Genomic DNA, 23028 nt, shown 5'->3' with positions numbered 1-23028 from the left:
ACGAGATTGCTGGTCGAGGTGTGCTTGAGCGCAGGTCTCTCTTTGCGATATCTGTTCACCCTGCAGAGTGGCCCAGAGGGTAAATAGTAGTGCTCGAGGGGGGCGCACACGGGGGCTTCGACTGATACTGATTGCATTTCCACGAGCGCTGTACATTTAAGGGGAATCAACTGGCATAGACAAATAGATACCCATAGGGCTAAATGACAACCTACATGGACAGTATTAGGGCAGTCTATTATCATTCCTATTTCCATGGTCCGGCGTCGAGACGCCTCTGTAAAAGCAGCTCGACGCCTGGATTATGGGCAGGGCACTTAGTAGTTCACTCGCTAGAAAAGAAGACAATGATCATCTTGATAATCTAAGTTGGGTCTCAATTCTCAAAGATGAGTCGGAAGGACGGGGTATTTCTAGTTGACAACATCGGCGACGTAGATGTGGCATTGGCCCGAATGTTACGGGCCCGCAATTGCATATTAAAGGTCCCGGAGTAGAGCGGGATCTTAGTTTACGTGGGGGAATCAACCTCGAGTCATACGTGCAAACAATATTCGGGCAACGGTGCGGGACTTTAGAGAGTAGACGCCGCCAAATGAGAGGAAATAGCTTTGTCACAAGACAATAATTGCATCATGGCCGACAGCTTGAAATACACCGAGTACAAATATGGCACAGAAAACGAGCTACAGAGACTAGGCGTCTGGCAGTTCCCTACGGACGAACCCAGCACCGAAGAGACAAAATACTGGCTCGTGTAAGCCCCCCCTCCAACCCCCTCTCACAACAGCCCGCCAACCCCCCACACCAGCTACATCCACGGCGGCGCCTGGCGCGACCCCCGCATAGACCACACCACCGCCCGTCCCACGATCGGCTCCCTCCTCCTCGGCGGCGGCACCACCGCCCGGCCGTCCCGCATCGCCGGCATCGCCTCCCTCGACTACCGCCTATCCGCGCACCCGTCCTTCCCGCAGGATCCCTCGCGCGAGCCGCCCTCGCGCCTCCGCTCCGCCCGCCACCCGGACCACGTGCGCGACGTGCACGCCGCGTTGGCCCTGCTGGGGCGAGAGTTCGGCCTCGGCGCCGGCGCCGAGGGGACGCCGTACGTGCTCTTCGGGCACAGCTGCGGGGCGACGCTGGCGCTGCAGGTGCTGATGGGGGAGTGGGTCCAAGACCGGGAACCGGAACGGGTCCCTCTCCCGGCGGCGGTGGTTGGTTTCCAGGGGATGTACGACCTCGCGGGTCTGAACGCGCGGTTCGGCGGCGCGTATGGGGAGCTGCTCTCCGGCGCGTTCGGGCCGGACGAGGCGGTGTGGGAGGCCGTCAGCCCGGCGCGGTTCCGGGGCAGCTTCCGGGGGAACTGGGGGGCTGACCCGGGGCTGGCGGTGCTGGCGTACTCGCCGCAGGACGAGCTGATCGACATGGCGGAGATCGACGTGATGGAGATGGTGCTCCGGGACGATGGGCTCGACGTCTTGGCGTTTCGGGACCTGGAGGGTGGGCATGATGAGGTCTGGGAGGATGGGAGGCATTTGGGCCGAGTTCTGCTTCGGACGATTGAGGAGTTGGACCGGTTGGGGAAGAAGTGAGGTGCTGCTTTCCGAGGCGGGTAAGGTCTGGACACATGTGGGGGAAGGAAGTTTGATCCCAGCTCTACGGTTCTAGAAACCAGAAAATGCCATGTCTCTCTATCTATACATTTATTACCATTAATCTACGAGTGCTATTTTTTATGTGCCTTCAGATACAAAAAGGGTCTCCCGAAACCCAACATCCCACAGAACTCAGCACCTTGTCCCATGCCCAACCACCGCCCTGTAATGCGCATCATATCTTCACCCACAGATTCCAACCCGTCTTCTTCCACCTAGCGGCCCCAATCATGACCGCCGCCAACGCAATGAGCGACCCCGCCCACACCTGCGCCCACAGGTACCTTCCCCCGTCCCTATCGATGATAGCCCCAGCGATGGGCGGCCCCGCCAGCGTCGCGAACGCGACGGTGGTGCAGACCATGCCGAAGCGGGTGCCCATCTTCCTGGGGTCCTCGGTCAGGCTGGCCAGCGACCCGACGAACACGCCCTGCGCGGCGCCGTTGGCGAGCCCGAAGAAGGCCGAGAAGGCGTACATGCCCCCCCGCGACCCGACCCCGATCCAGGCGAAAACCATGCCCGACAGGACGGCGACGGCGATGACGAAGGTGTTGATGGGCCCCAGGTGGCGGTCGGCGAGGTAGCCGACCACCGGCCGCGACGGGATGCCCAGGCCGTTGGTGATGAGGAGAAGCCGGATCGACGTGACCGTGTCGAAGCCGACGACGTTGCGCGAGTACGTGTTGATCTGTTGGGGTGAGCACCTAGTGACCTGGTTGCGCCCGACATGGAAAATGGGAAGAAAGTGTTGCGAGGTGCAAACAATAAATACAAGGCAAGAAAAAAAGGGGGGAGGGGGCTTACATAGAAGAAACCGAAATATAGAGCGGAGAAGAGGCAAAAGCTCCCCAAAGTATAGAGGAGGTAGGGAGGTTCCCTGAACGCATCCCACTCGATCAGGGACCCGGATCTCCTCGGCCTCAGACGCGGCCTGATGATAATGAGGACAATCACGGAGATGAACAGGGCCACGAAGCCCGAACACCGCACGGCCCACGGAAAACCGATTCGGGGGATCAAGTACTGGACTGTCGAGGGGAACACGAGGCTGCCGAAGCCCGTCCCCGTCGCGGAGACTGCAAGGGCCAGGGACCTCTTCCTCCTGAAATATGAGTTGATCACGGCGACGGGGGGCATGAACATGATGCCCATGCCCAGACCCGTGCATATCCCCTGAGCCAGGAGGATCTGCCAGTACTCGGTGGCCAGACTCGTCATCATGATGCCGAAGACGACCAGGAACGAGCCCGCTGCAATGGTCTGCCTCGCATAGCCCGCGTCCACCAGCCTCCCGGAGACGGCACACATGAAGAAGGCCAGGAAGACCTGGACGGAGCCTATCCACGATATCTGCGACTGCGGGAGCTGGAGCGTGTCCCGGTAGTACAGCTGGTAGACCCCAAAGGTGGCCGGGAGCCCCCAGGCCATCCAGTTGACTAGGTTCCCGGCCACGACCTGAGACCAGGCCGCGAGGCCGCCGTCGGGGGGTTCGAAATCGTCCTTGCTCGGCGGCGAGTACAAGTCGCCGTTTTCAGAGCCCGACGCATGGTCGCCGGGCCGAAGCCGGCTATCACCGGCTGGGAGGTTCTCCGAGTCAAAGACGGCACCCATGGTAAGGATTTTGCAGGAATCCTGAGGAATGGCAGAAGCGGCGGGAGAGGGAAGAGGGATTATGAACACAGGAAACTCAAATCATTGTATTGCTAGCATTGACCGTGAGTCACTGATTCCCTCCGTCTTGTTGGGCCTTCTACTACTGGGTCCCTGCGCAATCCGTAGACATTCCCGAACCGGTTCCCATTGAAGTGGATGTGGAGTTCTCTCCGACCTCGCCGGCCCACCGATGTTGTACTCCACGCCCTTCCGATTGCAATTCCCGATCGACTGCATCGCACATGATTTGTTCAGATTTACGCACTTGGAAGGGCGTTAGGTATAGAGGGGTGATAAACCCGGTCACCCCCAGGAGGTCAGCCAGACCGGCAATGAAATTGACCAACCATCTTTGGTCCAATCTCAACACACTGGAGAGATTTTTATGTCAAGCAGCGAGTGGCAAAGGAAGCGATCGAATAGCCGCCTTCTTACGTACTAGGGCCAATGCAATGGGGTTCTTCACCGCCATCACTAGGTCCCCAGTAGTCACGAGGCGTTAAAGAAGTGCGCATTGGTAGTGAGGAGAAAAAAAGAAAGGAAAAAATGTCCAGCAAGTGTAACTGTAACCCTAAAACATGTCACCTTCCATCATCCCCATGAAGAGCGGTCAAGCGAACTCGGAAGTCAAAAACCAATGGGCAGATGACTCAGCGAATACATAAGCTCGATCGATCAGAAAAAAAAGCGACTTCAGCCAATGACGTAGGACGAACCTTGGCCTGAGCTTTTCGAGAGGGTGAGGGGGCCTGCAGAGTCGAGAACCCCGCACTTCCCGGTTCGGACAAAGGCGGGCCCACGGTTGGTTCCAGGCCCCGGCTTGTGCCTTGCGCTAGATCCGTTTGCGGCCTAGCGCGTGGATTTTAGGTTTGACCTTCCCCAATTGCATGCCGGTCCGGCCCCCCCAAAACCAATTCCTGTGCGACTGGGGTGAACATGTTTTGTGTTGCGCATGAGTTTTGGGGGCTTGGACTTATGGCGCCGAGATCTTAGGGAGAATGGGGGGAAGATATGGCTGGGAGCCCTGTCTCGTCGCACAGCTACTGCCGATGTGAGAGGTACTGCAGTGACTTGCCATGTTAGTTGGACTGCCAGAAGGGTGGCAATAGCGCCAAGTCCCAACCTTGGGACGACTGAAGGGTCGAGACAAGACAGTTTCATTGAACGGGCACCTAGCCGTGTATTTGCTACAGAATCAGATATCGACCTGTCAGAAAAGGGGGCTTCGTATCGACAGGGGAGGCCATGGAAAACAGAACGCGAAGCAAGGGCCGTGAAACACAATACCGTCCACCAAAATATAAAGAAAAAAGCACACGCAACCCAGGTTCGACGAGGATGACCGTCAATTCCCCCTAACCGGAGAAACACCATCCATCCCATCCCACCTATCATAGAAAGCAAATAACAAATTCGATCCAGCCGTCCCATTTAGCCACCGCCTGGGCCTTGGGAGGGAAGAGGCCAAGGATGGAGGGCACTGGATCCCGAGTTCCTTCTCGAACTCAATATCTGGCCAGACCCCAGCCCCCTAACCCCTGGCCCCGGCCCCCAATGCTCCGTCGCTCCCTGCGCTGTCGCAAGTGGTGTATCGCGAACCGATCTTAGTCTCCCATGCTGCTCGCCCTTTCCCTCGTCATCGCACATGCCCGAAATATCAGAAGCGGAACTAGTTACTTTAGGACCAAGGAAAGCAAGAACAGAGCCAGCGACGAGAACAGATGGAAAGAAAAGAGATCCGTATGAAAGAGAAATCAGCAAGAGTGTGCCCGTTCCATGACGCCCGCAATAGTATGATTCTAAGGAGTGGAATGGCAGGCCTGCGAGTGGCCTGCCGTCATTAACCTGTCCGCCAGCAAGCATCCGGGCGAGCTCGAGAGAGACGTCCAGACATCACAAGCAACTGGGGATCGGGGAAAAAAACACTTTTGATGGTCTGTCCTGTTGGACGATGTACGAGGCAATTCGCCTTCGTTTCCGTTCCTTTCCGTGAGCGGAATATTTTTCTCGGTTTTCGTAGTATTAGCGTTTCCTCTCGTTCAAGCTAGGAGTACTTCAAGAGATAACTCTCCAAGTATGAAGAAACCGTCTTTCCAATATAGATGGTTTCACATAGGTCGTGGGGAGAGCTAGGTAGATAGGTTTGTAGAACAAGTTTTGGTCGAGTGTCTGTCGAGTTGATTGATCCGACGACGGCGAAGACAGGCCCCTAAGAGGACCATCAAACAAGTCTACCTCTTGCGCTTCTTGTTCTTGTCGATACCGGCGAGAGATGTGGCTGTGGTAATGGGCGCTGCGGGGAGAAGCGCTTGGGAAGCGGGTATATCCTGGATCTTGATGGGCACCCCCATGTGGCGGCCGTAACGGCCTTTGCGACCGTTACCTTCATCCTCGCTGATGCAGAATTCGGCGGGAATTCCGGCGTCACGGCAGCGCCCACATGGCCGCTGCCTGTCGCAACCCTTCTTGCTCTTGCGGCAACGCTGGCAACGAGGCTTGGAGGATAGGTCCGGGTTATCCAAATCCTCGCCGGACACGACAGGAAATGTGGAGTTGGATGCGATGGGTGGCTTGCGAGATGCCGGAAGGGAAGCTGGAGACATTGGCCCAGAAATGCTGGCCGGCTTCTTTGCTTTAGGCTTGCTTGGCTTGGACATCTTGGCCTTTGCGACGGGCGGTTGGGCACCAGGCTGGGACTGGGGCTGGGGTTGGTGTTGGGGTTGTTGAGGCTGAGACTGGTGCTGGTGCGTAGGCTTCACGCCATTCAGCGTATTGGCCCTGGGCTTGGGGTTCTTGAGTTTTGGCGCAGCCATCAAGCCCTGGGTACCGTCCTCGTAGTCGACGTCATCTCGCTCGACGCTCTCATGAGGGGCGGCGGTAGAGTGGCTCCCCTCAGTTGTCATGAAGATCTTCTTATGATTACCAGACATATCCAGCTTCTGTCGCCTCGCGGCAGACATCTCGTCTTCGCTATCACTCTCAGCTTCGCTTGTAGCGCCGGTGGAGGAGGCGGCGTCAGCTCGGCCGCTGAAGGTGTCGTCCAGTGTCGACGCAGACGTCCTGCCATGGGACACATTGGACATTTCACCAAGGCGCATGAGCTGGATAGCAACGTCCTTGTCTTCCTCGGACATGCAGCTCCCGACGGTAGGGTCAGGAGTGGGCAGAATGCCGCCTCCGGCAGTCGTACCGGGGCCGGCAGGGTAGCCAATGCTACCTCGGGTGCGGCGAGCGTCTGCGCCGGGGGTCGTGTACATGGCAGCATGTCTGGATCCGTTGGTATAGCTCTGTGGAGACTGGAGAGGTCGTGGATGGGTGAAGGGGTTCTGCCCGGGCGGAACAAAAGACATCGAGTTCCGGTGGTGCTCAATGCGACGGGCAGGGGAGACGGAGGGATTCGAGGTAGCCGCAGGCATTTGAGGGGGAGCAAACAAGGGGAGTTCCTAACAATAAGGGGGTGTGCGTTAGTCCCACCGAAGGTCCTGGATCAACAAGTGCAAGCCCTGATGATAAAACCTACCGAGCTCTCGAACTTGGCCCGCTTGCGGCGGCCACCCTCGACGATGTTTTCGACGCTGATTTCCGTATTACCAAGATGATCCTTGATCTTCCCTGAGGCAGAACTGGGTGCGCCGTCACCGCTGCTGTAGCCGTTCATGCTGTCGCTCTGGGCGTCATAATTGGCGGCCTGATGATTCTTGGAGGAGCGAGAGCGAGCCTTCTTTGGATGGCCCGGATAGGTGCTCGCGGAAGCACTTCGGCGGCCACGGCTGGTTGGTGAGGGACTGCGCCTCCGCGAGGCCCTCGATGCCGGCCTTGATACGTGTTGTGCATACTGTTGTTGGGGTGCTTGGAGTGGGTAGGCGTCGCCGCTGTAGAAGGCTTGGGCACCAACAGGGGTTGAATGGTAGCCATGAGGGCCGAATGTGCCTGGCGCAAGCGACGCTTCTTCAATAACGCGGACGTAGACAATCATGTTGTTGCGAAAGTTCTCGTAGCGCGCGATGAGAGTGTTGCCCTGCTCATCCTCGAAGCTGACACCTTTGGAGACAGTGGGGCCCGAGTAGAGGCCGTAGAAGTTCTTGACCGTCGTAACAATGGAGTCGGTTGTGTCGTGCGGGAAGATGGAAACCCGAAGGGGCAAGCGCGCACGATATTGAGGTGATTCAGGGAACAGAAGTTCGAAGGCGACGGATTTTGGGGTGGCAGCGGTCGACGGCGACACACTGCCAGCGTGAGAGCCAGCCGGCTGAGCGGCGGCTCCATTGGTAGGGGACGTAGCGGTCATGTTGTGGTCAAAATTGCTCGAGACACAGCGGACGTCGCTGTTCTTGGGGGGAGATGGGTAATAGTATTGCCGTGGGTGGTGGTTGGCGGAGAAGTCGGCGCCAAATGGAGGAAGTCGGGTTGAGTCGAGGATTTGTACCGATGCAGGCGTGGATGCGGTTGCGGTTGCGGTGGACGCTAGTATAGACAATTCCATAACCAGCGAGGAGGAGCAAGGTTATAGAAGTTGTCCTTGCCCAGGAGAATGCTTTTATTCGCTTGACGCGGTGTCGCCGTAACGTCCCAGATTTGAGGCGAGGTGGGAGACGAGGTCACCGCTGGGCGCCGAAAAGGTCGGCGACAGGGACAGGAGAATAGGCCAGACTTGGCGATCGGGGTTCTTCGGTATTCTGGAGATGCTCTTCAGGCCGTTAGCTTCTTTAATGGACCATGCGAGAGGGTAGATAGAAGGTGTGCTTAAGGGTAGTTGTGGTTCGGCTGGATCTTGGGATGGTGTAACTAGTTGGGTGGAGGCGCATTGCTGGAATTGTGCGTCCACACAGGCAGGCAGTACCAGCACCAGGAAGGGGACAGAGGGAAAATATCTGGGCAGGGGGTCGATCGCATACGCCGATGGCACCGGGATCGCTTACCAGAATGGAAAACAAGTGGTGTTGTTGAGTCGGGAGATGGCTTCGATCTCGGTTCCTCTCGCATACCAGCCGGGCGGATCTGGAGAACAGGGTTGGATCAGTATGCAGGACAGGTAAAGGCAGCCGACGAGCGGGACGAAAAGGAAGGGACGGAAGGAGGTGATTTGAGTGTTGAGGGCATTGGGATGGCAATCACTGACCAGAATGAAGGTTGCTTGATGGGCCAGGCCAACAATTTGCAGGTTGTGTGTGCAGGAAGAGGAGAAGAGAGATCGCATCGAAGTTTTGCAAGCGGTCGAAGTGCCATGGGTACGTATTGGCGACGCACAATGCTCTCTGTACTTGTATTATTGCCAACTGCTAACACTGCCCGCTAGTCGCATGGTGCCCCCCAAATTCAGGCCAGTCAAGCGCAACGATCCGCCCCCCCCGGCCGCCGCCAACAGGCCAAAAAGGGCAAAGAGAAGCCCAAATCGACACAGTGCCTACAACGGGGCATTCAGGCCTAATTCTTGCTAGGAAGGCCTGGTTTTGACGGTGTATCACTGCTCACAGGAATCCAGAGATTTGCTGCCATATTTCGTGTCGTAAAATCCTACTTTGAGACGGCCCAGAGCTGCGATCCCGAGCGCCTATGGTAGCATCCATTCTAGTGTAGGTACCGGGAATGGGATGGTGTGAAGACGAATGCTAGCCCACCAGCCCACCTCCTACCTACTTAGTCTCACACACTGTGCGTTCTCTGATGTCGCGCAGACTCTGCTGCTATCACATCACCTTCCCGAACAACATGAACGGCTTTGCATCTATCAAGGTCAGGAACCCAAGGTACCGCAGGAATACGACTGTGCGTACCTAGACGGCGGGGGCAAAGTTTGCTCATCTACAGACCGACCTACTACCTACGTTTATGTAAGGCAAAGGACTCGATGCTCAGCAAGGTTAGTAGAAGTTTAAAGTATGGATGAGTGTACCTCTACGGTGTACACACACACTTGGCTCTTACGAGTTGCGAATGACTTGAAAAGGTGACGCGGTCAAGTCGGGTTGACCTTGGTTTGCCGAGACACTCGCTGCATGGCCTGCGCGGGAACCACCAAATAGTGTAGGTAGGTCCTGTTTCGAGGTAGAGTATCCGTACCTAGCCAGCTGCTGCTAGAGGTCCAAGGTGCTTACACCTAGCTTGGTAGGTAGGTAGGTACCTAAGCTAAGGTATGTGTAGGCAGTACCGTGCGAGGCGTGACGGAAGGTTCAACCGGCCGCCTCTGGATAAAGCGCAACTCTACTTCAGACGCCAGCCGCCAAGCTGGTTCCCGGTCATTGAACGATGCACGTTGTTGGGCTCTTCCACGCGTGGCGCACACCAAGCCAAGCATCGAGCAATGTTTTGGACTCGTCCCGTGGCCGGCATCGCTCGGGTCACTGATAGAATCATCATTTGCCCAGTGGCTGGACGAGAATGCGCCAGACACCACGAGGTCTCTTCGCAGCGCGGCCAAGTTGGAGGTCGGCGGCAGCCAATGGCATCACTAGTCGCTGCTTGGTTTGAGACAGGGATCTCTGGGTCGGCGATGTGCCTGGAACCGGAGCCGTCGAGCATACCACCTGCGGCCACGGGGAATGGGGAGGTTCTAGAGTAATCAAATGGCATTTTGTTGTTGGTCGCCCATTGCCAATGGCCTAAGATTACAGGACACGGGGAGTTCAAACGAACCGCCGGGCGGAGTCTCGACCACAAAGTATTACCGAAATACACGTAGCAGTAGCACTACCTATTTGGTGTTTGGCTGCCGATCTTGGGAGACGACCTACATACACGGTATACTATGCCGTAGCAATGATCCTCTTAATAAGCGCACGGTCCCAGAAAGAGACCAGCCAGAGGGACTGAGGGACAGCCGGACAGACAGGGCAATCGAATGAAGGAAAGGAGGCGAATTGCATAACTGGGCGCACCAAGTGGTCGCCCAGGTGGTGTTTCATTACTGGTCAGCTAGCCATCAATCAACGGCGTCCAGATATGACCAAGGCTTGTCTCATTGGCCAAATCCGGCGCATTGCAATAAATGAAGGTTAGGTACGTTAGACTAGGTGTCCAGGATGGATGGATGGATGGAGATGGGAATGGCACCTGGGAAAAGCAGGTTAAAAGATGCCTTGCTTAGGTACCAAAGACACAGTGTTGCCAATTTGCCGCCGGGGTTGATTGACATTTTGTGGTCTGAACTCTGAAGATCTGTCTGGCAGAGGCGCTGGGAAAAGTTTCAAACCATCCCCCTCGTCGAATCGCTTTGCCAGCGCCCGCCGGATCCGAGGAGCTGGTCCGTCTGCCATTTGCCGCCCACCACCTTGCCAACGTGTTTGTCAAGCAGCGATTAGATTGTGCGCCCGGTTAGTGAAACTCGTCAAAGTCCATTCTTCGCATTACGCATTACCCCCCGCACCCACCCCGCACTCACCACTCTCTAGTCTCTCCTATGGTACCTACCTACCTACTCCCGTCCTTCAACGTATGCGTGTTTCTTCGTGCTCCGATCTTGACGACCATAATAAACAACCCATAATGATATGGTGTATAATGTTGCAATGGTGTAAGGGCAGATGAGCGAGGGAGTTGAGTAGCAAGACGGCCGCTCCTAAGCTGGCAGGGCGAGATGAGGCATTGGTATTGACCGTGGGCAAACCTAGCTTTGGTTTTGATGGGAGACTCGCTCTCTGAATGCATCCTGGCACTGGGGAGTTTCCTGTGACGTTCTCTCTCCGGGTTTGTTGACGAGTTTCTATCCAGCCCTCCCCTTCTGCCGCTTTCTCCGGTGAAGCCAAGTCACGTGGTTTCGTGTTGATCCTGGAGAAGCTGACGCGAGTCAGAGCACAGACCAGAGCCAAATGATGATACTCCCTGATTGAGCTCCAGGACTGAGGAAAAGGATTCTAAAATGATGTTAGACAAAGCGCTATATCATGTAATAATTTAAACTTGACCTAAGCCTGGTAATACTGTGTCTGTTGTTGGAGCACTGCTTTGTGTTATGTGTTGGCGTTGTTTTGGAAGACGCGACTGGTTGCTAGGTGCCCAGAATTTTCGTTTACACATTACATCATCGGAGCGGAAAAAACATTGGATCCCTACCGTCGGGCCAACAGCTCTGACCCACTCTTCTGCAGGGGAGAGCACGCACAGACCAGACCTGTCATTTGTTTGGATCTGGTACGTACCTTGAGGAATTCCATATCAACACAACAACAAAGTTTGGCCTAGGCAGCACCACCGGTCGGGAAACAGCCACCTCTTCTTCACTCTTTCTCCAAACCATCCTCTCCCTCACATCTCCTGTCAGAAGGAACAACACCCAAGGCCGGCTCATTCTTTGGGCCTTCCGAGCTCTACGAAGGCAAGGCTTGTCACGCACCCCGTGTTGAGTGTGTTAGCCATTCAATCTCCTCCTTCCGGCGACATTAAGCACCCACGACATTCCAGAGTCTCCCTCTCCCAACATTGAATCGATATTCCCGCGGTGTTTTCTAGCCCAAATCCATCCAGCCAGATCACCACCATCTTCATTGTTTCTCCCCCCTTTTGCATGGCCCAGGTCACTCCCAAGTCTCTAATTAAAGGACACGCCAAGCATCTACGCGAACCCCCGAATTGTGACCCTGAGCCTGCCTGTTTATGATATTGGACGCGGCATTGCATGCAGTGCATCTTCTTCAACCTTGAACATTGTCGTATCTCGACTTTTCTGGTTGTCGTGCCGTGTGTTTAGGAGAGTACGCAGTGTCAATTCAGCATTTGCTACCACTTGACTCTCCAAGATGGACGCGAAGGTAAGCTGTCGTCCCATCTTCTCTTTGACAATTCTGGCGTATCTTTCTTCGCACACCCAACTAGTACACTCGCCATATTTTACCTCGCACTGTTTCTCCCCCACTCGCCTCTGTATGGACACTTGACTCACCTCTCCTTTGCCTCAGCCTCAACGTCCTCTTCGAGGTGCAGCCTCGAGCATCGGGACTGAAAACATTATCGCCCCTCGCCCACCGATCCATCAGCAGCATAAATCTGTCGGAAACCTAAAGTCCATGGCCCAGACCAGTGGACTGAATGTGGGCCCCAAGCGAACGGCTTTTGTAGACGTGAGCAATACTTCACGGGCCCTTGTTGATATCGGCCAAAAGAATCAGGTCAAGGACCGCGTTGCGATTCTCAACAACCGTGAAGGGCCAATTGCGGACAAGGAGAACATACCTTTCTCTGGTGCTAGTGAAGCTTTCCTCCGCCCCGCCCAACGGCCTTCGAACCACACCTCGAAACAAATTCTCACTACATCCTCATTCTCGAACGCCGCCTTCCTCCCGACCAAGTCTTCCGCCACCACCAACAACTCCTCCACCAACAACCCTTCTACCTTTGCCGAGTCGCGCCTGCCCCCTATCATCAAGTCTGGTGTTTCCAAGAAGGCCACAGTCATTTTCAACGACCAGTCTGATCCAAAGCTAGGTGCCCAACTTGAAGTCGCAGTCTCGGCTCACCAGGTTGTCGACATGGATAGCCAGTCGGTTAAGAACCCACGGCATTACAAGAGCCAGCCACAGCTGAGAAAGGAGCAGCCTGTTGTCCTCCGCCGCACCCAGAGCCGGCACTTTGGCAACTATGAGGAGCTTGACAACTATGATGACAATGCCACTGAGGCGTCTTACGAAGATGCCCTGGAAGATTTGCCAGAACAAGTTGAGCAATCCCCTCAGACCACCGAGGTTCTTGAGTCTAGCAACACTCCCGAGAGTGAGGACAAGCATGTGGCCAGCGTTGTGCCTAGTGCTACAGGCTCCGATGAACTTCTACCTCCCCCTGTTGCCTATGAGCTAGAAGAATATTGGGATGAGGATGACGAAGAGTACTTTGAGGAGCAGGGATACACCACTGCCCATTCGTATCGATCTCACGGCGACAACACCACGGGCGGGGCAACAACTGTGGTAGCACCCAAGGTCACCGCCAAGATCCAGCAGGAGCTTGAGATTGCCAAGGTCATTGTCCAGAACAGCCGCACCGAGGATGAGATTGAGGAGGAGGCCTGGGATGTCAGCATGGTTGCTGAGTACGGCGAGGAGATCTTTCAGTACATGAAAGCCTTGGAGGTGAGACCCTTGACACTTGACTCTTGCTCCCCATGCTTGCCTATTGTCGCATTCCCATTCACATCCCCATTCCCATGGGCATTAATCAATGCCCATTCACGTGCGTTTTTTGTCTTTCTTGTCTTTCCTGTGTGCTTCTTTCTTTCGCACTCTTGCCACACATATCCTCCTCTACCCCTATTCCTCTCAGCACCACCTTCTTCCTCTCCATACTCTTTTTCACTCCCACCAGTGACTAACCCCTCAATAAAGAACACGATGCTCCCAAATCCATACTACATGGACATCCAGACTGAAATCCAATGGTCGATGCGGTCCATCCTTATGGAATGGCTTGTCCAGGTCCACCAGCGCTTTGGCCTCCTCCCCGAGACCCTTTTCCTGGCCGTCAACTACATTGACCGGTTTCTCTCAGTAAAGATCGTCTCTCTCCACAAACTGCAACTTGTTGGTGCTACAGCCATCTTTGTGGCGGCCAAGTACGAGGAGATTAACTGTCCCTCAGTTCAGGAGATTGTCTTCATGGTGAACCAGGGCTACACCGTTCAGGAGGTCCTTAAGGCAGAAAGGTTTATGCTTAGCATGCTCCAGTTCGAACTTGGCTGGCCTGGCCCAATGAGCTTCTTGCGACGCATCAGCAAGGCCGATGACTATGACCTTGAGACCCGGACCCTATCCAAGTACTTCCTGGAGGTCACCATTGTCGATGAGCGCTTTGTTGCAAGCCCTCCCAGTTTCCTTGCCGCCGGAGCCCACTGTCTGGCCCGCATGATGCTGAGAAAGGGCGATTGGGTAAGTCAAAGAGAGAGAATGATCCATTCTATGTATCCCTTCCTAACATCCATCTTCTCTACCTAGACCTCAGCCCATGTGCACTACTCTGGCTACAGTCTGAGCCAGCTCAAGCCCTTGGTAGCCACGATTTTTGAGTGCTGCCTCACAGCCCGCAAGCACCACGCTGCTGTCTATGACAAGTACTCCAACCCAAAGTACAAGCGTGCCTCGACGTTTGTGGAGACGGAGATTAACAAGGGGTTCACCCTGTCCTTCCTGTCAGCCCGCTCTCGGTCTTCCCGGGCCCTGGACGACCAGTCGACCGCTGCACATTTTGCAGCCTATGGTGCCCGACTTTCGATCCCTACCGAGGGCTAAGCATTGCCTTCTTGTCGACAAACCTACCCCTAGCCATGTTGGTCCTTACAACTGATCACCACCTGATCACCACATGTTTCGGAACGAGGCTACCTGCCTGGCCAAGCTGTACCTTCAGCAGCTCCACGTCTGCCAGCCTACCGGCACCTAAGCCCGGACAGGCTCTTTAATATTTCATTGTCTTGAACTTGGCAGATACCAGGCGAGAGGGGGAAATCTCTCAATCTCCCAACCTTGTCGCCGAGTAACGCCATTATGGCAATCGCAAATGTCTGTTCCAACTTCAGCACCAGGCATGTCGACATGCCGGGCCCTTGTTGCCCCCAATAACCGACTCCACGGCGGCTTTCTTTGAGTTTTCCTTTTCCTTTGGTTCCTGGCAGCTGCCATCTCCTCGATAGAATAGGCTCCTTGCCAAGGAACATACCGTGCCGGAGCTGGCACTGTAACGACGACACACCAAGTAATGAAGTCACGATATCCACGACACATCATTTTCCCGGTTATTCCCCCGGCCATGCCTTGGCCTTGTTCATGGCCCTCTCCACCTTTGGCCATCTCCCCCCTGGGAATTTTTGCTCGGGACCTCTTTAGATGGCGTTGGGGATTTGATTCATGCACTCCCCGCCGGGAAACCTCGGTGCATTCTGGCACTGGAGGACCAAAAAAAGGAGAGAGGTCAGCATCATCATCATCAGTACACAGGTTCTTTCTACTTTTCCTTGCATGCGTTTTTAGAGATGATACAGATGTATAAGTTATAATTTCACTTAGCTCCCAGGGGAGATGAGGGCTAGATTTCTCATTTTCTTTCCCGAAGATGAAGATAGGTACCGGGGAGGTGTGGTGGTGGCAAATGCTGCATGGTACACTGGCTACCTTATCTTGCTAGGGAATGGTAGAGATTTGATTCTCTCGACTGGAATGCAATGCAATGGAATGGCGTTACCTTTGCCGGGTCATTGATAGTTGAGTGACTGATATCAATATCAATATCTGCCTCGCTACCCAACCATCGTTGCTCAAATTACAGCCACATCTCCTATCCCTCCCTCCCTTGGAGGTGATTTCCGAGTCATGATCATGACAATGATGGAGAAACATAGACTCCAACCCTGAACCCAAAGGTATTAGACAAACTCTGGTTTGGGTGTGAATAGGTAGGTATGCAAAGTACCTTCCGTCCTTTGGTGATCGTCAGGAACCGGGCCAACAAACTCCCAGCTCGGCAGCTAGGCCCTGCAGATCCAGCTGGGCCTTTGGTACGAATATAGACTTTGCCGACGCCCCTCCGTGTGCAGCCCATGGGGCGTGCGTCTAGAGTGGCGTTCCTCGGCTCCCCCGTTACGTGGGGGACTGGCATGTTCCGCATACCTAGTTGTGGGGTACCTATAATACTAGTGGTAGACGGCTAATTACTTAGGTTAAAGTATCTTTGACAATGATCTGCGAAGCTGTTTGTGGCGCGTCAAACATCTTTTCTTTGAACTGCGAAATCGGAGCTCCAAAACTGGCGGTGGCATCTTCGATTCTGCAGGCAAACAAAGACGGATTTCTGCACTCAGACCCTAGTTTAAACAGAGAATCTCCAAAAAGACGGTCTTGAGCAAATAGGCTAAATTTTCTGCTGTAATCGGTCGTAACCGTGCCATTGCCAACTCCTGGAAGGGAGTTGGTTGGTGATAGCTATGTAGAGCCACACCCCCCGTGGGGATAATATAATCCCTGTAATCCACGACGGGCGAGGGAAAAAAAAGTTTCGTGATGGGCGTTGAAGAAACATTTCGCAAGCGTCGAACACGTATTCATTTTGCAGCAATTGCGGCCACAACACTTGTCGCATCGGTTTTCTACCAAGCGGTCCCTCGTTTTCTTCCACCGAGCAATATCTCCGCTCCCTAATTACCGCTATTTTGCATCTTGGCGAACAGCCGCCCCAACCTTTCCAACTAGTGCTCGGTGGATTCTCGCAATCTCGATAAAATTGACTCACTTTTGCGCCGGGCCTCAACCCACCCCAGGAATCCGGGGAAGACGGATCGAATCGTCAGCATCAGCAGCAGACGTCCTCACAGGTTCATTCTACCAGCGAAGAGATCCTCAATCAGCCCTTGTTCAACATGGCCAAGGTTGCCGCTGTCAAGGAGGCGGTGAAGGAGAGCCTTATAGGCAGCCAGGAGCCCATCCAGCTGTCATCCCAGACCAAGGCCCGTTTTGTCAGTCTTGCAAGAAAGGATGAGGAGTCAGGAGAGCTGTATATGGGCCCTGAAGAGTTTATCAACGCTGTTGCGCCGCCTAATGAAGACTACGTGAGTTGGACATCCTCACCCCCAACCTCCAAGGTGTCCCTTTCTTGAGCTCCCAGAGGCCAATTGACTCACATGTGCGCCCAAACCAACAGCAAAAGATCACACGCGAGCAGTATGCAATCCTCTTTGGCGTTGCCGACCGAGCCGGCAAAGGCAAGGTCACCCTCCATGACTGGGCCTACTTCCAGAACATCCTCACAAAGCCCGACGCCGAGTACGAGATCGCCTTCCGCCTCTTCGACGTCGACCGCCACGGAACGGTCAAGTACAGCGATTTCCGGAAGCTCTACGAGCTGAACAAGGGCCCGGACACCATCCCCTTTAACTGGGACTGCGAGTGGGCCAAGCTCTACATTGGTAGCAAGCAGAGGCGCCACGACTTGGACTACCAACAGTTCTCCCAGATGCTGCGCGGCCTGCAAGGAGAGAGGGTTAGGCAGGCCTTCCAGCTCTTCGACAAGGATGGCGACGGATATATTGAGCCGGAGGACTTCCAGCGCATCATCCTGGAGACGTCCAAGCACAAGCTCTCGGACCACCTCCTGGAGAACCTGCACACACTCTGCAACATCTCCACGGGCAGCAAGGTGTCGTACGCCAATGTCCGGGCTTTCCAGAACATGATCAAGGAGATGGACTTGGTCGAGCTGATTGTCCGGCGGGCCTGCTTAAAGAGCTCGGACGGCAAGATCACCAGGACCGAGTTCCTGAACCAGGCCGCCAGGATCACCCGGTTCTCGCTCTTCACCCCGATGGAGGCCGACATCCTTTTCCACTTTGCCAGCCTGGACGAGCCCTCCGGGAGACTCGGCCTGAGTGACTTCGCCAAGGTCCTCGATCCCTCCTGGAGGAGTCGATCCGGCGTTGACGGCCCCGGCCGCGCGCTGGCCCAGCCCAAGTCACAGTCCCAGCAGCTCCTGTCGGGGTTCCTCGAGTCCGGCTACAACTTCCTGCTCGGCAGCTTGGCCGGTGCCTTTGGCGCCTTCATGGTCTACCCGGTCGACCTGGTCAAGACCCGGATGCAGAACCAGAGAGGAGCGTCTCCCGGCCAGAGACTGTACAAGAACTCGATCGACTGCGTCAAGAAGGTCGTCCGCAACGAGGGCTTCCTGGGCCTCTACTCGGGCGTGCTCCCGCAGCTTGTCGGTGTCGCGCCCGAAAAGGCCATCAAGCTGACCGTCAACGATCTTGTGAGAAGGCACTTCTCAGACAAGCAGGGCAAGATCTGGTGGGGTCATGAGGTCTTCGCCGGTGGCATGGCTGGTGGCTGCCAAGTAGTATGTCCAGCCCTCGGTCCCCAGTTTTGACACATCCCAGATTGTTTTGGAAATACTGACGTTTTCCCCGTGTGCAGGTCTTCACCAACCCTCTCGAGATCGTAAAGATCCGGCTCCAGGTCCAGGGCGAGGTCGCCAAGAGTGTCGACGGCGCACCCAAGCGCTCGGCCATGTGGATCGTCCGCAACCTCGGTCTCATGGGCCTGTACAAGGGTGCCACGGCCTGCCTGCTCCGCGACGTCCCGTTCTCGGCCATCTACTTCCCGACGTACAGCCACCTGAAGCGGGACCTCTTTGGCGAGTCCCAGACCAAGAAGCTGGGCATCGTTCAGCTCCTGACCTCGGGCGCCATCGCCGGCATGCCGGCCGCGTACCTGACGACGCCCTGCGACGTGATCAAGACCCGGCTCCAGGTCGAGGCCCGCAAGGGCGACACGGCGTACACTGGCCTCCGGCACGCGGCCAAGACCATCTGGAGGGAGGAAGGGTTCCGGGCCTTCTTCAAGGGCGGGCCGGCACGCGTGCTGCGGTCGTCGCCGCAGTTCGGCTTCACGCTCGCGGCGTACGAGGTGCTGCAGACCACGCTGCCGTACCCGGGCGGCCAGGCGGAGCAGAAGCTCCAGAGCAGCATGGCGGACGCGGCCATGGCGACGCTGCGCGACAAGAGGGACGACAGCCCGTTCTCGCGGACCAGGAACGCGCTCAAGATCGTGCTCGACCTGGACGAGGACTTTGGGAAGGTCAGGCTGCCCGACGAGAAGGGCTGGAAGACGATTCCCAGCTGGATGGGTGGGGGCGCCGCGTCCAAGATTTAGGTTTTCCGGTCCAACCGGCTGCAGAACGGCTATTAGAACGGTTATTAGACAAGACCCTCAGGCGGACAAAAGGGGAAAGAGAAAAAAAGACCTACCTAGACAACCAAGCAAAAAAGACGGCGGGAGGAGGGAGGCACGGATTCGATGGCTGGGCACATTCTGCATACAAGGGGATTTTACATACACCACAAAATGCATCGCATACGCATCATGTCGGCAAGCGGCGTTTTCGGAGATTGAGGAGGGCATTTTGAACTTTTTTATTTCTTCCTTTTTTTCTCTTTTCTTTCTTTCGAATGCGAGACAGCACCCCGGGGTAGATCTGATTGTTTCTTGTGTAAGAGCTATTTGTGGGATATAATTAATTATATTCTCTTTTCCAAGTGTCAGTAACACGACTGAAGTGCAGTCCAAGTCGCCTGTAAATCGCTGCCTCCGTGAGGTGATACCGACTTTTTGTGGCGTTGCCTTTCCAGGTATCAGCGGAAAAGAGGCTGGATGAGGAGGACAACGACACACGCGGTTTCCTTCCCAACCGCGCATCCCTGCATGAACTAGAGAGGAGAAGGCCATTGTGCAGCCTCACGGCTCCATCTGGGCTAATGTCCAGCCTCTTTCGCATCAGCCAGGTGCTAAAAGGCAATGCCAGCCAATACGTGATCACCCAGCGACTGCAGGATACAGTATGGCTTGCAAAGTTGGTTGACCTCCATCCCTTCCATGTGCTCAACCACCATGCACCCTCGCTGACACGGTAGAAATGGCAGAAACCATCTGCAAGAACTTGTCGTGATAAAGAGCGTCCAGGGCCACTTTCGAGTGGCCAGCGAGCGCGAGGTTCTCAAACGATTCAGCGGCCGGTCCCGTTATATTCGACCATTGGTAGACGAAATCACGGAACCGTCTGAACCGACGACAATCGTCCTGCGGCACCTGGACGGCCACCTGTTGCTGGCATCCATTGAGAGGACCCTTGACTGAAAGGAGTTGAAGTACGTGTCGAGGGGGGTTCTTGAGGCGCTGCGGATCTTGCCCAGCGAGGGTTATGTGCACGCAGGTAACCGTTTCTGAGCTCCATCATTTAGGTAGACAAGGTGGTGTAGCTAACGTCTTGCAGATATCAAGCCCGACAACATTTTGGTAAACTACCAGTCCAACGACGAGGAGAATCGCTTCTCAGATGTGCAGCTTGGTGATATGGGGAGCTCCTATCCCGAGGACCACAAGTACGCTCGAGAGGGGGCTCCAATCGGCGCGGCAATCTGGCGCAGCCCGGAAGCCTTGTTCAAACGACCGTGGGACACAAAGACTGATATCTGGTCGTTCGGCGTACTGGTGAATTACCCCTTTCCAGAGCGTACCTAGCAGCTATTAACCTTGCGCAGCTCATCAGCCTTATATACGGCGGTGATTTCAACACCTTTGACCCCCCAGGCGTGCCATATAGGTTCAACGACCCAGAGTACGAATTCGAAGTCTTGAAACGGCAGTTCCAGTTCTTTGGGCCTTTCCCGGGAAAGTACGGAGAGATCGCAGATGACGACACGGTCGAGGTGATCCTCTGGTTGATGGAGAACCTGCGGGATAACATGAAACCGTTCCATATGATCGCTGACCGGGAGATGTGCCAGAAGGACAATGAGTTTATTGGGTGGTTCATGAAGCTCGATCCTCGAGACAGACCCACGGCGGAAGAGATTCTTGATCACCGGTGGTGGGATGATACGGATGAGCCCTTCAGCCTCCCGGGCGGAGTAGTTCTAGTCCCCCATCTTAAAGGCCTAGTATTGGAGTCGTCGAGTCGGAGGCTGGACCTTTTCTTCTCCTCCTATTCCTGGTATTCTTACACATCCCTCACTGAATGGTGCACCGGGAACAAAAATCATGGTCTTACCCGTCTGGTAAACGATGGCATCACACGGGGAAATGGGAAGATACAATGTCAAGTCCCGAATATGATAAATTAATGCAACGAACACGCGAGTCAACAGGGAAGTGGCATTACTACACAAAGCGCAGCTATGCCTTGAGCGGGCGATATGACGCATCTCGTCTTAGTCTACCGGAACCCCACCCCCCCCACCCCCCCAAAACAAAAGCCCAAGCCGTCTGGAGGCCGAACTTCTCGAGTCCCATAGCCTGGATGGAGACGAAGCCCGAGGTGGTATTCATGGGCGAGAAGCCCTCGAGGCTGTCCACGGAGGCGTCTTGCTCCGAGTAAAGGTTGCTGGCATCGCTAGAGCGGCCAAGGACATAGGCGTTGCCCTTGTAGACCTTCATGCGGACCTGGCCAGTAACGTTCTGCTGGGAGAAGACGATGGAGTTCTCCACGAACTCGCGCTCGGGGCTGAAGTACATGCCGTTGTAAAGAATATGGGACCACTTAGTCGTGCAGAACTGGTCCTGGATCTTTTGGACTTTCGAGCCCATTAGGAGACCCTCAAGTTCTAGATGGGCGAGACGAGCTTGTCACGAAATCGGAGTTAGTGTCACTACTGCGTTTACGGAGGTACAGTACATGTACACTAACTCCCGACGGGCTCCATAATTCGGATGGACCCACACTCACCTTCCCCGGTCCCCGGATCTACTGACGACAAGGGTCATGTCGATTAGGTGATCGCGGACTGATGGATAAGGCGGGCTTCCCTAAACAATCGCGAGGCAAGAATCCCCCCTCCATGATAGCGATAGAGGAATTATAGCCCAACTTGCAGCCATCGCCAGGATGGCGTTTGAGCTCCTACCATTCCTCTCCGGAGTCTTCGGCTGGATCTACACCTTCTGCTGGTCGTTATCCTTCTATCCCCAACCGATCCTCAACTTCCGCCGTCGCTCAACGTCCGGGACCACGATAGACTTTCCGCTCATCAACACTCTTGGTCAGTTTACCTCTCTCCTTGTATATTTTAAACGGCTATTCCGTGCTGCCCCGCATAAACACCGCACATCTTTCCGCTGACATCAAAAAAGGCTTCCTCGCCTACCTGGTCTCCAACCTCGCCTTCTACTACTCGCCCCTGATCCGAGCCCAGTATGCGGCGCGCAACCGCGGCCACGAGCCGACGGTGCAGTTCAACGACATCACCTTCGCCGCCCACGCGCTCCTCCTGTCGGTGATCATCACGAGCCAGTACTCGCGGCGGCTATGGGGGTTCACGGCCTCGTCGTCGTCGCCCGGGGTCGCGGGCGGGCGGCGGCCCAGTCGCATCATCATGGGGGTCGGGTGCGGCTGCGTGGCGGGGGTGGCGGCGGTCGTGGTGCTGGTGATGGCGTCGCCGGGGCGGGACGCCACGGACGGGGCCGGGGCGCAGGGCTGGGTGTGGCTCGACGTCGTGTACGCCGTGTCGTACGTCAAGCTGCTGGTCACGCTGGTCAAGTACACGCCGCAGCTGCTGGTCAACTACCGGAACAGGTCGACGAGGGGTTGGAGCATCGTGCAGGTCCTGCTCGACTTCACGGGCGGTATCCTGAGCATCGCGCAGCTGGCTATCGACAGCTACCTGCAGGGGGACTGGTCTGGCATAACGGGGAACCCTGTCAAGCTCGCGCTGGGGAATGTGTCGATTATCTACGACCTGCTCTTCATGACGCAGCACTACATCCTGTACCCGGGTGCCGGGGGCAAGGCCGAGGAGAGGGAGCCCATACTGGGGGGTCGCGAGGACGAAGAGAGGAGGATCGATTGAGTCGTCTCTGTCCAGGCGGGGAGGCGTGACGCCATGGGGCGGCGGACTTGTGGCATGATGACGACGATATTCCCATCATGAGAACCTACCTACCTACCTATCTTATGGGCACACGGGTAGTTATCACGACTGGGAGTCCACGCATACTGCTGGAAGCATACGATGAAACTTCCCGCTCGCAGCTGGCTAAAGCAAGGTCTGCCAGAGCTTGCCGTCCCACGACAATATGCCGTGATCTCGCGGTTCGCTGTACCAGCCCCAGCCCGTTGCAGTCCGTGAATCGGGCTTCTTCCATCTCTATTTAGTGGTCATCCACAAGTGCAGTCATTGGGCCCGCGAGAGGTAAGCGAGTACGGTGCCACACATTCTCCCGCATCACACAGATACACACCAACGGGAGCATGACCACCCGATGAGGAG

The 23028-nt window shown here is 55.6% G+C and overlaps 7 protein-coding genes across 7 annotated transcripts; 5 read left to right on the top strand and 2 right to left on the bottom strand.

Annotated features, from left to right (window-relative positions):
* The first annotated feature begins 446 nt into the window (after positions 1-446).
* Positions 447-1794, top strand: QBC33DRAFT_600724 (alpha/beta-hydrolase). The gene is made up of 2 exons (XM_060432089.1): positions 447-757; positions 812-1794. Exons 1-2 carry the CDS (start codon positions 636-638, stop codon positions 1590-1592), a joined length of 903 nt encoding a protein of 300 aa, XP_060286726.1. The 5' UTR covers positions 447-635; the 3' UTR covers positions 1593-1794.
* Positions 1795-1830: 36 nt separating this feature from the next.
* On the bottom strand, positions 1831-3266 carry QBC33DRAFT_446134 (uncharacterized protein; the record flags this gene model as incomplete). The annotated part of the gene is made up of 2 exons (XM_060424358.1): positions 1831-2343; positions 2460-3266. 2 exons carry the CDS (start codon positions 3264-3266, stop codon positions 1831-1833), a joined length of 1320 nt encoding a protein of 439 aa, XP_060286725.1.
* Positions 3267-5539: 2273 nt separating this feature from the next.
* Positions 5540-7596, bottom strand: QBC33DRAFT_576185 (putative transcriptional regulatory protein C56F2.05c; the record flags this gene model as incomplete). The annotated part of the gene is made up of 2 exons (XM_060430888.1): positions 5540-6751; positions 6829-7596. The coding sequence occupies 2 exons, from the start codon at positions 7594-7596 to the stop codon at positions 5540-5542; spliced, it is 1980 nt and encodes a 659-aa protein (XP_060286724.1).
* A 4288-nt stretch (positions 7597-11884) lies between these two features.
* On the top strand, positions 11885-14605 carry QBC33DRAFT_270178 (cyclin-like protein). Its single transcript, XM_060423177.1, has 4 exons — positions 11885-12052; positions 12200-13366; positions 13619-14158; positions 14225-14605. The coding sequence occupies exons 1-4, from the start codon at positions 12041-12043 to the stop codon at positions 14516-14518; spliced, it is 2013 nt and encodes a 670-aa protein (XP_060286723.1). The 5' UTR covers positions 11885-12040; the 3' UTR covers positions 14519-14605.
* Positions 14606-16293: 1688 nt separating this feature from the next.
* Positions 16294-19328, top strand: QBC33DRAFT_528278 (putative calcium-binding mitochondrial carrier protein aralar1 protein). The gene is made up of 3 exons (XM_060427045.1): positions 16294-16827; positions 16920-18104; positions 18182-19328. Exons 1-3 carry the CDS (start codon positions 16639-16641, stop codon positions 18917-18919), a joined length of 2112 nt encoding a protein of 703 aa, XP_060286722.1. The 5' UTR covers positions 16294-16638; the 3' UTR covers positions 18920-19328.
* Positions 19329-19500: 172 nt separating this feature from the next.
* On the top strand, positions 19501-20962 carry QBC33DRAFT_609118 (kinase-like domain-containing protein; the record flags this gene model as incomplete). Its single annotated transcript, XM_060432377.1, has 6 exons — positions 19501-19616; positions 19687-19866; positions 19924-19976; positions 20037-20254; positions 20305-20673; positions 20939-20962. The coding sequence occupies exons 1-6, from the start codon at positions 19522-19524 to the stop codon at positions 20960-20962; spliced, it is 939 nt and encodes a 312-aa protein (XP_060286721.1). The 5' UTR covers positions 19501-19521.
* Positions 20963-21412: 450 nt separating this feature from the next.
* QBC33DRAFT_270106 (lysosomal cystine transporter) lies at positions 21413-23016 on the top strand. The gene is made up of 2 exons (XM_060423176.1): positions 21413-21801; positions 21893-23016. The coding sequence occupies exons 1-2, from the start codon at positions 21648-21650 to the stop codon at positions 22606-22608; spliced, it is 870 nt and encodes a 289-aa protein (XP_060286720.1). The 5' UTR covers positions 21413-21647; the 3' UTR covers positions 22609-23016.
* The last annotated feature ends 12 nt before the right edge of the window (positions 23017-23028 follow it).

This window comes from Phialemonium atrogriseum (assembly GCF_030411735.1).
Source record: "Phialemonium atrogriseum strain 8032-3 unplaced genomic scaffold QBC33scaffold_4, whole genome shotgun sequence".
NCBI classification, from domain to species: domain Eukaryota; kingdom Fungi; phylum Ascomycota; class Sordariomycetes; order Cephalothecales; family Cephalothecaceae; genus Phialemonium; species Phialemonium atrogriseum.
This window is presented reverse-complemented; position numbering and strand designations above follow the sequence as displayed.